Source organism: Diceros bicornis, chromosome 26, assembly GCF_020826845.1.
Source record: "Diceros bicornis minor isolate mBicDic1 chromosome 26, mDicBic1.mat.cur, whole genome shotgun sequence".
Taxonomy (NCBI): domain Eukaryota; kingdom Metazoa; phylum Chordata; class Mammalia; order Perissodactyla; family Rhinocerotidae; genus Diceros; species Diceros bicornis.
Genome location: NC_080765.1, coordinates 30,480,188 through 30,497,010, shown reverse-complemented (window position 1 = coordinate 30,497,010; position 16,823 = coordinate 30,480,188). Strand labels below are relative to the sequence as shown.

The following is a 16,823-nucleotide window of genomic DNA, read 5'->3' as shown; positions in this document are numbered from 1 at the left end:
CATATGTTCTATTATTTAATATGTATATTCTATTATTTGCTCATATACCTGAGACTCTCTGTTAAGACTTAAATATTTTAAAACATACATGTTTTATATTCTGTTCTAAAAGTCCCCAAATCTTACATTTTACAGGTCCTATTCTGATTCTACAGTTTGTGGTTTCTGCTAGCACTGGCTCTTAAGGCCTTATTTCTTTTCTTTTTTCTTTCTTTGTTCTTGTAACTTGATCTCAAGTTCTCTAGAAAATTTAACTCTGGGAATACTTTGAAGTCTGGGAATTGTGTATACTTTCGCCATTCACCTGGAGGCACAACCACCTGAGGTTATTTACAATAAATTATCAGGTTATGTTTTTTGGCTTACATAGCTACTGTGATTTCAGGACACAAACCTATATGAGTACTTGCATGTGGTTACAAATTCTAAAGGGAAATTACTCTTTCTTATTCCAGTGCCAAATTCAAACTTTGCAGATTTCCTTTCTGTGTCTTACTGTTGCATTAGTTAAGTTTTGTTCATCCTTATAATGAGGACATAGCCCTTTGAATTTCCAGTTTTAGACAGGAAGCCACTAAACCTTTGTTGTACTTATATAGTTTTTATTCTCACCTCTGTGTTCCTCACAACTTATGAAAATGGAAAATTAAGGTCACGAGATGCTGTGAATAACCTCAGGTCAAAGCTACCTTTAACGCTTGCTTATCCTCAAGGACACTTGCTTTTAATTTATTGCTGGCCTCTGCCAATTCCATACTTCCTTCTCAGTTCACTATTTTTGGCAGAGTATCATTCACAGTGTTTGTTCTGCTGCTGAAAAGTAGAAGTCTTCTTTGACTTTCTAATTGCCAAATCTACTGGCTTCTTTTTTTGTTCTCACCCTACATGACTCTGCAACATATTCCTCCCAACAAATGTCTTTTAAATTTTCTAAAACAGTAATTTCTTCTTATTCTTATTCTGCCACAACTGTTCCTCTCTAGTCCCTTAAATGATAATTTTATTCTAGGTTAGCGCTCACAAACTTAAATGCTTTCAGGTGAGTGTTCCCCACGTAATACAATATTTCTCTTTGGAGAGGTGTGCAAAAATATACAAACATTTGCTTTCCGTAATTTGAGAATTTCTTCGTGAGAATGAGTGCTAAGGCATATTTATTACAAGTTTTTTTGTCTGCTATGCAGTCTTAAGTCTTGCTCATGTGAACTATTCATTCCTTAAGGAGTTTGCAGGGAATTCTTTTGTGACAAGCGAAGGGCTGAGGGAATGAGGCAGGAAGCCTGTGCTTGTGGAACTCTGCAACAACAGGGTGAGAGGAAGTGATGAAGTGCTGAAGCCAGTTCAAATTCACATTATAGGGTGATTCAAGGAACAAGGAGTGATTATAGTCTCTCTCTTTTAAGAACTCTATAACAATGGTTAATGTAGTGACTATCTCCCCAAATCTCAAAATCAGAGAAGGAAAATGAGGAGATCTAAATTTAAGAATACTACAGAAACTAGGCCTGGAAGGAAGGAAAACTGGCTTAGTTCTAAGTACGTCAGGTGCAGATAGGGTTTTTCTTCTTGCTGGAAAATCTTGTTAGGGTGCTCAGGGTCTTGTGCCTTTCCATTAAATTAGGGGAGAAGAGCCACCCCATAAAACCTTCCCTGAACAAAACTGTTGGCCTCTCCCAAGAACTCAAGATTCCTCTCCACTTTGCCCTCTCTTCACCTCACTACCAAGTGCCACAATATCAAGTGATAACACTTTTAAAGATAATAGTGATCTAGTGATGGATTGTAATTAGTATTTGGGTGGTGAACATGAGAACATGATGTAATCCATGCAGAAATAGAAGTATAATGATGTACATCTGAAATTTATACAATGTTATAAACCAATGTTACCACGATAAACAAAAACAAAGAAAAGAACAATACGTCATGTTCCAAAGATTGAAATTAAACATTAAAAAAAAGATAATAATGATCTAATATATTTGAGACATAATTTATTCTAACTTCCTGAGGCCTGCCCTTCTAAGAAGAAAGCTGCTCTTCTGTGTTCTCTCTCTCTGACAAATGAGCCTCAGGGACAAATGCCCCTAAAATTTCCAAAATCTGGTGTAAAACTGATTCCTTAAGTCATGTAATGGAGCTACAGGGTGTGGGGATAGAGAGGAGGAATCTTGTCAAAACGACCGGTAGGCAGGTTTGGTCCCATCACTTCAATATCAGGACCTCAGCTCTAACACAACGCCTAGAGTATTACAGACACTCAAAATAATTTTATGGACTTACATCAAGTTCAGGATTTTCCCCAAACCTAGAATTTAATTGTCTATTAATGTCCTTAATCTAGTCCTACTTATTTAGTTACTGCTGCCTTGTGAGGAAGGAGACGTTTTGTGAAGCCCTTACCCTTACCGAATTGAAATGCAGCATCTATGAGGAGACTGAAAATGCCTGAAAGGTAGTTGAACAGGACAAGTTTGATGTAAGCAGAAGTGCTTCTAGTAAACAGGAAGCTCAGCAGGTACATTAGGGGAATGGTAGACCAGCCAAACAGCATGAAGATCAGCATTGTGTCCAGAAAATGGTAGTCTGTGACGTATATATCCAATTGGCAGTATTTGAACACTCCCTGAAACAGAGATGGTACAGAGATAAAGGCAAGACGAAGGGTAAGTGCAAAAATAATTCAAGCCAGAATATTTAGAGAAGGAGATAGCAAGTCCTATCTTTATTTAGCACAGAAGGATTCATTAATCAAATCAATTTGCCTCTTCCAAAAGAAGCCTTAGCCTGTGAGCACGAAGTAGGATACTTCCACCTCTTCTTCACCAGAAGACAGTCCAGTGAGCAAAACCACTATAATTCCATTTATTTTTTTCTACTTGTAACAGTTTTTTAAAAATTCGTAAACAAAGTCAGTATACTTCCCCCAATAATCCTAACTCTCAACTTTCCTAAGAAGTAGATTATTTGTCTAGAGATTTTTCCTCTGACTACATACCTTCTATCCACCTTTAAATTGGGTCTCCTGGTCCTAGTCTACTCCCCTACTCACAGCACATCCACCTAAGCAACTCTGGAGCCTCCTTCTTAAATTTTTTTCTAATTGAAATTGAAAACCAGACAGTGAAGCATAAAATTAGAGGAACATAAATTGAATGGGTGGTGTGGAGAGGAACCTGTAGTTTTTAAAGGAAATATTTTTCTGGAAATCTATATCTCATTCGTTTGTAATTGCAGTTTCTCCACAAACGCCAGGGTTGTCCCTTGGGCAATTACATAATTATGTAGCAGGACAACCAAGAAATAAATAGTAAGGTTAAGCTAAGAATAGTCATTATACAATTGATGACTGATGTTCTTGGTGGACGTAGCAATAGCAATAGAGAGGATTAGTAGATCCTAGTTGAATCCAATACCTATAGCTATGGTTGTTTTGTTTCTGAATAAGCATAGTGTAAACCTAAACAGAATAAATACAATGAAGTAATCAAATAAAAGCTGGGATGATCTAGGAATCCCTGTGCTTAAAGGCTTATAATCCTTCAAGGTCATAAATTATAACCTATTTCAAAGAAAAGGCGAATTCTTAGTTTGATAAATAAGCAATATACTCTGTTCTTGTACAAGAAGACCATGCATTGTGAATATGTAGATTCTACCCAAACTATTCTATAAATGAAAAAACAAGGTTTACAAGTAAACATTTTAACCTCTTTATTATGAAATGTAACACATGCCCAGAAGAGTGCATAAAACATAAATGAATTATCACAAAACGAACCCATGGGCAACTACCACAGTGCCAGCACCCAAAGAAACCTATCATAAACTCCTCCAACTCCTGTAAAAGTAACCACTATTCTGACTTTTATCATAAACACTTCTTTTCTTTCTATCTAATAGCATGATCACATAGGCATGCATCCCTAAATACTAAAATGTAGTATAGTATTATCTATATGTTGAACTTTTTATGAATGTAATCATACAATATGTATCCTTGCTTCTTTCACTCAGCATTACATTTGTGAGAATCATCCATGTTGTTGAATGTAGCTCTAGTTCATTCTTTTTTTTTTTTTTTTTTTTTGGTGAGGAAGATTGTTCCTGAGCTAACATTTGTGCCAATCTTCCTCTACTTTTGTATATGGGACGCTGCCACAGCATGGCTTGATGACTGGTGTGTAGGTCCATGCTCGGGATCTGAACCTGCAAACCCTGGGCTGCCAAAATGGAGCACGTGAACTTAACCACTACACCATGGGGCCGGCCCCTCTAGTTCATTCTTTATCATTGCTATATAGTATCCCCCTGAGTATCACAATTTATCTATCTATTTTACTTCTGATGGATAATGGGTTGTTTCCAGTGTTTCATTATTGTTCTAGTTTGTTAGGGCTGTCATAACACAAGAGCACAGACTGGGTGGCTTAAACAATAGAAATTTATTTTCTCCCAGCTCTGGAGGCTGAAAGTCCAATACCAAGTTGTCAGCAGGGTTGGTTTTTCTGAGGTCTCTCTCCTTGGCTTGCAAGTGGCCATCTTTTTGCTGTGTCCTCACCATGGTCTTTTCTCTGTGCATGCACACCCCTGCTGTCTCTTAGTATGTTCAAATTTCCTTTCCTTATAAAGGACACCAGTCAGATTGGATTAGGGCCCACTCTGTTTCATTATAACTTAATCACCTCTTTGAAGCCCCTATCTCCAAATACAGTTACATTTTGAGGTCCTGGGGGTTAGGGCTTAAATATATGAATTTTGGAGGAATTTAATTCAGCCAATAACAATCATTATTAATAATGATTCCAAAGATTTTCTTGTACATGCCTCTTGGTTAAAATGTACCCACATTTCCATTGGGTACATAATAAAAAGTGGAATAACTGGGTCACAGGTTATGCTTATTTTCAATTTGAGAATATAATACCAAACTGATTTCCAAAAGTTTCTGTTGTTCCACATCATTGTCAATGTTTAGTATTATCAGTTTTTATTATTAACAATTCTGGCAGGTGTGTTGTGGTATCTCATTGTGGTTTAAATTTGCATTTCCTTGATTAATTTTTACGAAGTTAAGTTAGTCACTTTAAAAATATGTTTATTAATTATTTGTATATCTCTTTTTATGTAGTGCCCATTTTCACTATTGAGGTGTCGTTCTACTAGGGTTTCTTATACTGTATACAAATCTTTTGTCAGAAATCTGTTTGTCCAATGTCTTCTCTCACAATGTAGCTTGCTTTTCCATTCCATTAGCAATGTATATTGATGAAGAGAAATAAATTTTTGGGTAACAAATCTATCCATCTTTTCCTTTATGGTTAATTCCTTGAATACTCTGTTTTAAAAATATTGCCTATGCTGAAGTAATGATCACATTCTATCCACTATATCATCTACCAGTGGTTTTATAATTTTGACTTGCACATTTAGATTTACAATCCACCTGCAATGGATTTTTGTAGATGGTATAAAGAAAAGATCAACTTCTACTAAATTAAATATAGATATTCAGATATCCTAGCATAACTTTTATTTCAGTTTTTTAAATTGAGGTAAAATTCACAGAAAATTCACCATTTTAAAGTGTACAATTCAGTGGTTTTTAGTATATTCACAATGTCATGCAATCATTACCACCATCTAATTCCAGAATATTTTCATCACTCTAAAAAGAAATTTCACAATCATTAAGCAGTCATCCCTCATTACTCCTTCCCTTCAGGTCCTGGCACCACTGATCTGCTTTCTGTGTCTATGGAATTGCTTATTCTGGACATTTCATATAAATGGTGTCATGCAATATGTGGCCTTTTGTGCCTAGCTTATTCCACTTAGCGTAATGTTTTCAAGGTTCAAGCATGTTGTAGCAATGTATTAACACTTAATTCCTTGTTGTGGCTTAATAATATTCTATTGTATGGATATACATTTTGTTTATCCATTTATCAGTTGAACTTTTGGGTTGTTTCTACGTTTTGGCTATTATGAATAATGCTGCTATGAACATTCATTTTCAAGGGTTTCTTAATGTATGATTGCAGTTTCTTGGGAATAAACCAAAGAATGGAATTGCTGGGTCACAAGATAATTCTATGTTTAACTTTTTGAGAAACCACAATACTGTTTTCCAGAATAGCTGCACCGTTTTACATTTCTTCTTTGTTGGTCATAACAATTTTTGTCTTAAGGTCTATTTTGAATACTATTATTAAAGCCATTCCAGTTCTCTTTTAGTTACTGTTTTCATGGACTATCTTTCTTCCATAATTTTGCTTTCAAACTATTTGTGTCTTTGAATATAAAGTGAGTCTTTTGTAGACAGCATACAGTAAGATCACGTTTCCGGATCCATTCTGCCAATCTCTTCTTTAATGGGAGAGTTTAATCCATTTACATTTAATATAATTACTTATAAGGACTTACTTCTGCCATTTTATTCTTTTTATATTTTATGTTTTATATCTTTTTTGTTCTGCCAGTCACACATTCTGTCTTCTTTTGTGTTGAATAGATATATTCTAGTGTATCATTTAATTCTATTGTCTTTTTTATTATATATTTTGGGTATTTTCTTAGTGGTTACTCTGGGGATTACAACAAACATCTAATTTATAACAATTTAATTTGGATTACTACAACTTAATTTCAATATTATACAAATACTTTGCTCCTATATAGCTCCTTCCCCTACCCCTTACTCTATTATCACACATTACATCTTTATAAACTGTGTGCCAATCAACATAGATTTATAATTATTGTTTTATGTAGCTGTCTTTTAAATCAGATATGAAAATAGAGGATTTATAAACAAAAAATGCATTACTACTGGATGTTACATTTATTTATGTTGTTACCTTTACTAGTATTCTTTATTTCTTCACATGGATGAGTTATTGTCTAGGTCTGGCAGCAATGATCTCTCTCAGTTTTCCTTTAGTTGGGAATGTCTTAATTTCTCTTTATTTTATTGTGGAAATAACACAACATGAGATCTATACTCAACAAATTTTTTAAGTGTGCAATATATTATTGTTGACTATAGGTATAACTTTGTACAGCATAGTTCTAGAGTTTATTCATCTTGTTTGACTGAACTATATGCCTGTGGATAGTAACTCTCCATTTTCCCTTTCTCTGGCAGCTCCTGGCCACCACCATTCTACTCTTTGATTTTATGAATTTGACTATTTTATATACCTCATATAAGTGGAATCATGTAGTATTTGACTTTATGTGACTGGCTTATTTCACTTAGCATTATGTCCTCAAGGTTCATCTATGTTCTCAAGTATTGTAGGATTTCCTTTTTAAGGCTGAATAATATTTCATTGTATAAATATACTACATTTTCTTTATCCATTCATCTGTTGATGGATATTTAGATTGTTTCCACATTTCAGCTACTGTTAATAGTGCTGAAGTGAACATAGAAGTGTTAATATTTCTTTGAGATCCTGATTCTTTTGGATAAATACTCAGAAATGGGATTGCTGGATAATATACTAGCTCTATTTTAATATTTTGAAGAACTCCATACTGTTTTCCATAGTGGTGGCATCATTTTACATTCCCACAGTTTACAAGGGTACCAATTTATCCATAGTCTCACCAACAATTGTTATCTTTTGTTTTGTTTCATTTTTGATAAAGGCCATCCTAACAGGTGTGAGGTGATATGTCATTGTGGTTTTGATTTGTGTTTCTTTGATGATTAGTGATGTTGAGCTTCATTTCATATATCTGTTGACCATTACTGAGTCTTCTTTGAGAAAATGTCTATTCAAGTCCTTTGCCCATTTCTAAATTGGGTTATTAATTTTTTTTGCTATTGAGTTGTAGAAGTTCCTTATATTTTTTGGAAATTAACCACTTATCAAATAAATGGTTTGCAAATGTTTTCTCATATTTAACAAGCTGATTTTTCACTCTGTTGATTGTTTCCTATGCTATGCTGACATTTGTAGCTTGATGTAGTCTCACTTGTCTATTTTGTTTCTGTTATCTGTGCTTTTTATATCATATTCAAGAAATCATTGTCAAGACCAATATTAGGAAGGTTTTGCCATATATTTTCTTCTAGGAGTTTTATGGTTTTAGGTGTTATGTCTGTTTTTATGTCAGTATCATACTGTTTTGATTACTGTAGCTTTGTAATATTATTTTGAAATCTGGAAATGTGATGCCTCAGTTTTATTCTTCTTGCTCAAGATTGCTTTGGCTATTCAAGGTCTTTTGTGGTTCCATATGAATTTTAGAATTGTTTATTCTATTTTGGTAAAGAATGGGATTTTCATAAGGACTGCACTGAATCTGTAGATTACTTTGGGTAGTACAGACATTTCAGAAATATTAATTCTTCCAGTCCATGAACATGGGATGCCTTTCCACTTATCTGTTTCTTCTTTAACTTCCTTCATCAATGTTTTATAGTTATCAGTGTACAAGTCTTTTGCCAACTTGTTTAAATTTATTCCTAAGTATTTTATTTTATTTTTTTGGTGCAGTTGTAAATGGGATGCTTTTCTTAATTTCCTTTTTAGATAGTTTGTTGTTTGTGTATAGAAATGCCACTGATTTTTGTATGTTGAGTTCTTTAATTAATTCTAACAGTGTTTTGGTGGAATCTTGAGAGTTTTCTACATACAAGATCATGGCATCTGCAGAGTTAATTTTACTTCTTCTTTTCTGATTTAGATGCCTTTTATCCTATTTTCTTGTCTAACTGCTCTGACTAGGACTTCCAGTACTATTGATGAATAGAAGTAGTGAGAGTGGGTATCCTTGCTTTGTACTCAATCTTAGAGGAAAAGCTTTCATTGTTTAACTATTGAATATGACATTGGCTGTGGGCCTGTCATATTTGGCTTTTATTGTGATAAGGTAAGTTCCTTCTATACCTAATTTGTTGAGATTCTTTACCCTCAATGATGTTGAATGATGTTGAATTTTGTCAAACATTTTTTATATATCTATTGAGATGATTATGTGGTTTTTATTTTTTTATTGTGAGGAAGATCAGCCCTGAGCTAACATCCGATGCCAATCCTCCTCTTGTTTTCTGAGGAAGACTGGCCCTGGGCTAACATCGGTGCCCATCTTCCTCTACTTTATATGGGATGTCACCACAGCATGGCTTGACAAGCAGTGTGTTGGTGCGCACCTGGGATCCGAACCCAGAGCTGCTGAAGTAGAGCGCATGCACTTAACCTGTGCCACTGGGCAGGCCCTGATTATGTGGTTTTTATATTTCATTCTGTTAATTAGGCATTTCACATTGATTTATTTGTGTATGTTGAGCCATCACTTGCATCCCAGGGATAAAACTCACTTGGTCATGGTGTATAACTCTTTTAATGTGTTGTTGAATTCAGTTTGCTCATATTTTATTGAGAATTTTTGTGTCTATGTCCATCAAGGTTATTGGTCTATAGTTTTCTTTTCTTGTGGTGTCATTGTCTGCCTTTGGTATTAGGGTATGCTGGCCTCATAAAATGAGTTTGGAAATGAGAATATCTATTCTTTTTAAGTAATCTTAGAACATTTATCAAAATTGACCAACTCCTGGATCTTAAATGATTTTCAAACGATTTAAATCATTTTTTTACTCTTTTACTACAATTAAATAAAGTTATATATCATAGAGATGACTAGAAAATCCCTATCTGGTTAATAATTAAGCAATATCCTTCTAAAATCTCATTTTAAAATATCAGGAAAGAGCTGGCCCCGTGGTGTAGTGGTTAAGTGCGCGCGCTCCGCTGCTGGTGGCCTGGGTTCAGATCCCGGGCATGCACCGACGCACCGCTTGTCAGGCCATGCTGTGGTGGTGTCCCACATAAAGTAGAGGAAGATTGGCACGGATGTTAGCTCAGGGCCAATCTTCCTCAGCAAAAAGAGGAGGACTGGCAGATGTTAGCTCAGGGCTGATCTTCCTCAGAAAAAAAAAAATCAGGAAATATTTTGAATATGACAAATCAAACCTTTGGAAACAATACTTTAACAATACAAGTGATTTTAAGATTCAGGAATTATCTTATTGATTCTGCTCTTATTATACGTGCGTATTACAGGAGTTGTTTGAGAATGGTGAAAGGAAGATAATGGTGCCAGAAGCAATGACCATTTACTCCATTAGTTCCTGTAGTGGCAGATATAAAGTGATATCCCTCTAAAGAAATAGTGGTTTGCTCTTGCCATGCTGCCTGTTAATTTATGAGTAGAAGAAGATGGCATGGAGCTCCTTGGCCACACTGATACATGCAGCAAGATGGAGGATGTGCAGACAGAGAACTTTCTACAGTTCGTCCTAACTTGGCAATTTCTGTACTAAAGAGTTTCTCTCTATGTTACCAAAAATAATGCTCTCCATACCACTTACAGCATGGAGGCTCTTGGACACAGTGTTGTGCGTGGTGATATGTAGAATGTACAGAGAGAAAACTTCCTGATATCTCTCAACCTTGGGATAAGAACATTTATCTATTTTCTTCATTACAAAAAATAAGCACATATATGTGCCCCATACATACCAACACGTTAACATTCACATTCACTCACAATTTTGATGGTACAGTGCATAGAATTTAAATAAGTTCTCTCAAATTCTTTTAAAAACAGGATGGATAAGGACTGGAAGTAAATAATAAAAGAAATGGAAAAAAATTCAGGAAATAAGTAGAGAGGAAGGGAAAAAGAAGGAAAGGAGAATGTAATGTTACTGGTCGGTTGTATAATTTGTATTGAAAAATGATAATTCATATTTTTATGATAAGCATCAACATATTTTGCTGTAATTATTTTATTTTCAGGGTTAGCACGTATCTATTAGTAAACAATGAACACTTGAGGAATGAGTAATATTCTTACTCTAGTGTTATTCATACTTAAATTTCTAGTCCCTGCAATTAGGGAAGAAACTTGCCCTCTCCCAAAGATTTCACTTCTATTTACACATACTTTTCATATTCATCACTCTCTACCTCCTCCAAAACACGCACACACACACGCACACAATCCAAAAGAAAGAAATTGTTAACACGGTTGGGCAGTCTGTGGAACATACATGGGGCCACATTTCACTAGGGAATAGGATGTTATGTATTCACATATATTTACTCTTTGTTCTAATTCCTCATTGACAGAAATTAGATGGGTGTGAATTTAGGGTGACTAAGAACAGTAAACCTCACCTAGCTCTCCAGTCTATGATGTGTTCTCCAATGCACTTCTTTCCATATAGTTCAAGACTGGGAATTACTGAGCACTAGCTTAGCTTTAAAATAGTAATCTTGCATACAGATCATTTGGTTAGGAACTCCAACAGGAGGAGGACTGAGAGATAGGATTTAGATTTAAATATAGACAAACCACACACTGAATCCCAGGAGAGTGTCCAGATAATAGTAAGTGTTCAATAAAATTTTTAAAATAAATTGATAGAGACTAAAAGAAAAGCTGGCAATAGTATATATAGCCAGAAAGTCTAGTAGAAAACAAAACTGGACAGGCCTGGGTAGTATGTATACTACCATCTATGTGTGTAGTAGAGTATAAGTACCTCTTATTATAGGTAAGAGTCTTTCCACCTTTAGAGAGGTTTTGAGGGTGAGCATAAATTGATGACAACATATATGGGAAACTAGTCCATGAGAGGTCTTTGTGCTTTTTCAAATAAGTTTTTCTTCTTCTAATGAAGGAATATGAGAGAGCAAGTTTCTATCGTGAGACTTTTGCAATGTGTTTTCTAAGATAATGAGCAAAGAAAGTTTATCATCAGAGGTAAGCTCATGACATAATTAGAGAATAGGAATTTTCCATGGGGTACAAAAGGAAAATGAGCCTTCAAGACTCTTGATCTAATACTCACTAGTAGTAAGCAGCAAGTAATGAAGAAGATGATGAAATCCCACAGTAAAGCAGAAAGCCAGTACACAAGGACATAGACCCCACTCACAAACTGGATGTGCTTTGCCTTAGAGACTCTCTCAGTTACTGTCAGGAGACAAAAGCCACTGATCAAAAGAGCTATGCCAAAATGTATATTTAAGGCCACCTGGTGTCCATTAGTTATCCTACAGAAGAAGGAACAAAAGTAGATACATCAGATAATCAACATAGCAGAAAATACAAGTTTCTATCAATTGCTTTTTCTTTTTTTTTTTTTTTTTGGTGAGGAAGATTAGCCCTGAGCTAACATTTGTTGTCAATCCACCTCTTTTTGCTGAGGAAGATTGACCCTGGACTAACATCCCTGCCCATTTTCCTCTACTTTATATGTGGGACGCCTGCCACAGCATGGCTTGATAAGTGATGTGCAGGTCCACACCCGGGATCCAAATCTGTAAACCCTGGGCCACCAAAGCAGAGCGTGCAAACTTAACTGCTATGTCACCGGGCCAGCCCCTATCAATAGCTATTTTTTAATCATATAAATGTAATCTGATAGGTGAGAGAAATGCATTTAAGGTGTAAAATTCAATTCTAATGAAAAGAATAACATACATTGTACTGCGTTCATTATCTCTAGAGTGTGGCTGAGGTTTATTGGAGACTGTTAAGGAAGCATCAGGGCCAGAAACTGACATGAAAAGAATGTTGTCTAACATTGCCAGGGTCAGAGATGGTGAATGGTATGCTTGATTGTTGAACAGAGCAGTAAATGTTATTTCATTTCTCTTCACCTCAATGGAAAATGCAACAATGCATAAGTGAATACAATCTTCATTTTCTATCAAATATTTCAGTAGGTCACCTAGAATAAGGAAACAATATTGGTCAGTTTATCCACAATACAGATCATCTACAATATAGTTTGGGGAAGAAGAACAAATAATTTTACTTGGTTCTTATACCTTTCAATATTCTCATAATGATTCTTTTCAACATTTGCCATTCTCCTCAAGCACTCTATTCTATCATTAAATTCCAACTCTCTCACTTCATAGCCTATAACCTAAACTTCTATTTCACTGAGAAAACATAAGCAACATGGTATAGACTCTCTTAACTTACTTATCTGTCTTAAACTGATGCATAAGTACTTCCAATTATAGCTTTTATCGCTTATCTTACAGGAGACAAAACCTTCCTCTGAGGAAAAGCAAAAGCTGGATAAAAATGAATAAGAAATCAACTCTTTGTAGGTATTATATATTGAGGAAAGCAATAAACATTTAGGGGCCAAGACCCTGGAGAGAATGGAAATGCATTGAAGTGAGCCAAACATTCTATACCCCTTGTACCTTTGAGGCATTTTAGACTTATAAATGGTGGAGGTGCCTTGTTAAGTTCTCAGGCTTTCAGTGGGGCTCATGAAGGGCTACACCCTAGAAGTAAGAGTAACATACAGACCAGTTCTTATAAAAATTTCAACCCAATCTCAAATCACTTAAATCTCTGATTCAATTTAGATCTTCCCTTAATCTTACTGCCTGCCAGAAGTTAAATTAAACCTCCTCTGGAGAAGATAACCTCATCAGAATCTTTATAATTTTCATACAAAATATCTGTCATTCAATTTAAAAATTACTAGATATACAAAAAAACACAACCAAGAAAAAGCACAAATAATAGAAACAGATCCACAGGTACACTAGGTATTAGAGATAGAGAACTGGAGTCCACACAAAGAATCTAATGTTGACGTTAGAATTGAAGAAACACATTAATTACAATTAAGAATTCAATATAACTCATAGTAGGTTGGACACAAATGAAGAGTAGACAGGGACCTGGAAGACAGGTTGATTAGAAAATGCCCAGCCAAAAGCACAGCAAGAAACAGAATGGAAAACAAGACAGAAGACATAAATTACCAATATTAGGAATGACACAGGGGAAATCACTACAGATCCTGCAAACATCAGAAGGATAATAAAGGAATACTACGAACAATTCTACACACATAAATTTGACAACTTAGATGAAATGGACCACTTCTTCAAAACATACAAACTACAACAACAAGCCCAATATGATATAGATCATTTGAATAATTATAACTATTGAGGAAATTTAATTCATAAATTAAAAATTCCACACCACCCCCAAACAATTCTCCTGGCCTAGATGTTTTCTTTGGAGAATTCTACAAAATGTTTAAGGAAGAATCAACACTAATTATACACAATACCTTTCAGAAAATAGAAGAGGAGGGAACATTTCTCAATTCATTTTATGAAGCTAGGATTACCCTGACAGCAAAACCATACATATACAGAACAAAAAGGAAAATTACAGATCAACATCCTTCATGAATATAGATATAAAACTCCTTAACAAAATATTAGCAAATAGAATTCAGCAATATATAAAAAGAATTACACACCATGACCAAGTGGGGTCTATTCTAGGGATGCAAGGCTAATTCAATATTTAAAAATCAACCAATTTCATCTATCATATTAATAGGCTGAAGAAGAAAAATCACATAATTGTATCAATCTATGCAGAAAAATCATTTGAAAGAACTTAATACCCATTCATGAAGAAAACTCTGAGAAAAATAGGAATGGAGTTGAACTTCCTCAACTTTATATACAATATTTACAAAATCTCTACAGCTAACATTATACTTAATGGTAAAAGACTGCATACTTTCCCCCTAACACTGGAAACAAGGAAAGATGTCCACTCTCACCACTCTGATTCAGCATCGTGCTGGAGGTTCTTTCCAGTGTAATAAAGCGTGAATAGGAAATAACAGGCATACAGATCATAAAGGAAGAAATAAAACTGCTTTTATTTGCAGATGACATGATTGTCTATGTAGAAAATCTCAAGGAATCAACAAGAAAATTTCTAGAACTGACAAATGAATTCATCAAGGTTGCAGGAAACAAGATAAACAGACAAAAATCAATTGTTTTCTGTATACTAGAAGAAATACATGGATACCAACATTAAAAATACAATTTACATTCACTCAAAAAATTAAATACTTAGGTACAAAACATGTACAGGACTTGTATGATGAAAAGTACACAACATTGATGAAAGATATCAAGAAGTTCTAAATAAATGGAAGCACATATTGTGTTCATGGATTGGAAAACTCAACACAGTAAAGATGTTAATTCTCCCCAAACTGATATACAGATTTAACCCAATTCTCATCAAAATTCCAACAAAATTTTTTTGTAGGTATAGCAAGCTTATTCTAAAATTTATAGGGAAAAGCAAAGGAACTAAACAATTTTGAAAAACAAGAATAAAGTAGGAGGAATCAGTCTACCAGATTTCAAGCATGATTTGGTGAAGGAACAGATACACAGATTAATGGAGTAGAATAGAGAACCCCAAAACAGACCCATACAAGCCCAACTCATTTTTGGTAAAGGTGCAAAATAATTAAATGAGTCTCATCATTCAACAAATGTTGCCAGAGCAACTGGACATCTATAGGCACAAAATTTAACCTTGACACATATCTCACACTTATACTAAAATTAATGCCAAATGGATCATGAACTTAAATGTAAAGTATAAAAATATAAAAATTTTAGAAAACTACACATTTTTTAGGAGAAAATCTCCAGGATCTAGGGCTAGGCAAAGAGTTTCAGACTTGACCCCAAATATACAATCTATAAAAGAAAAATTTAATAAATTTGACTTCATCAAAATAAAAAACTTTTGTCCTGCAAAATCTGTTAAGATGATGAAAAGACAATCAACAGTATGAGAAAAAAATATATAAAGAACCCTCAAAACTCAACAGTAAAAAAAAAACACCATCCATTTAGAAAATGAACAAAAGACATGAACACATTTCACTGAAGATGACATATAGATGGCAAATAAGCACATGAAAATGCAAATTAGGGAAAGGCAAGTTAAAACAACAATGAAATATCACTACATACCCATCAGAATGGCTAAAATAAAAATAAAAGTAGTGACAACACAAATGCTAGGGAAAATGCAGAGAAACTGGATCACTCATACATTGTTGGTAGGAATGTAAAAGGTTACAGTCACTCTGGAAAACCGTTTGGAAGTCTCTTCAAAAACCAAACATGCAACTATCATACAAACCAGCAATTAAAATTACAATCCTGGGCACTTATCCCATAGAACTGAAGACTTAGGTTCATACAAAAATAGGTACACAAATTTTCATAACAGCTTTATTTATAAAACATAAAAACTGCGAAAAAATCCAGATGTTCTTCAATGGGTGAATGGTTAAACAAACTGTGGTCTATCCATATCATGGAATAGCAGTTAGTAGTAAAAATGATGAACAATGGATACACACAACAACCAGAGAATTATGCTGAGTGAAATGCCAATCCCAGAAGGTTATATATCATGTGATTCCATTTTTATATCATTCTGGAAATGATTAAATATAGAAATGGAGAAGAGATTAGTGATTGACAGGGATTAAGGAGGGAATGAAGAGAGCAACAGGAGTTATCCTTGTGGTGATGCAACTGTTCTGTATCTTGACTGTATTGATGTCAATATCCTGGTTGTGATATTGTACTACAGTTTTGTAAGATGTTACTATTGGTACACAGGACATCCGAGAATCATTTTTCACAACTGTAAATCTATAATTATCTCAAAATAAAAATTAACTAAAAAATCCAAATCAGTGTTAATGGTTCTTACTCTCCTCCATATCTAAAGAAGAAACAAAACCTATATTAGTCCTCTTCAGATATCCTTCAAATCTATCTTCTTTCCTTCAGTCCTACTATTTTGTTTCAGGTCCTTATCTTCTCTTGCCTAGGTTATCACAATTATATCCCAGCTGACTTCTTTGACTCCAGTCCCTCCCCTTTTGAATCTTTCCCCCACATTCAATTCAA

General features: G+C 34.6%; 1 protein-coding gene across 1 annotated transcript in view; it reads right to left on the bottom strand.

The window, feature by feature from the left end:
• Window positions 1-16,823, bottom strand: part of LOC131422010 (phospholipid-transporting ATPase ABCA3-like) — a 162,918-nt gene that overhangs the window by 37,966 nt on the left and 108,129 nt on the right. Inside the window, exons 20-22 of the mRNA XM_058568869.1 lie at window positions 12,508-12,757; window positions 11,869-12,077; window positions 2,410-2,622 (exon numbers count right to left, since the gene is read on the bottom strand). Coding sequence (XP_058424852.1) covers window positions 2,410-2,622; window positions 11,869-12,077; window positions 12,508-12,757 — 672 coding nt within the window. The remainder of the gene's footprint in view (window positions 1-2,409; window positions 2,623-11,868; window positions 12,078-12,507; window positions 12,758-16,823) is intronic.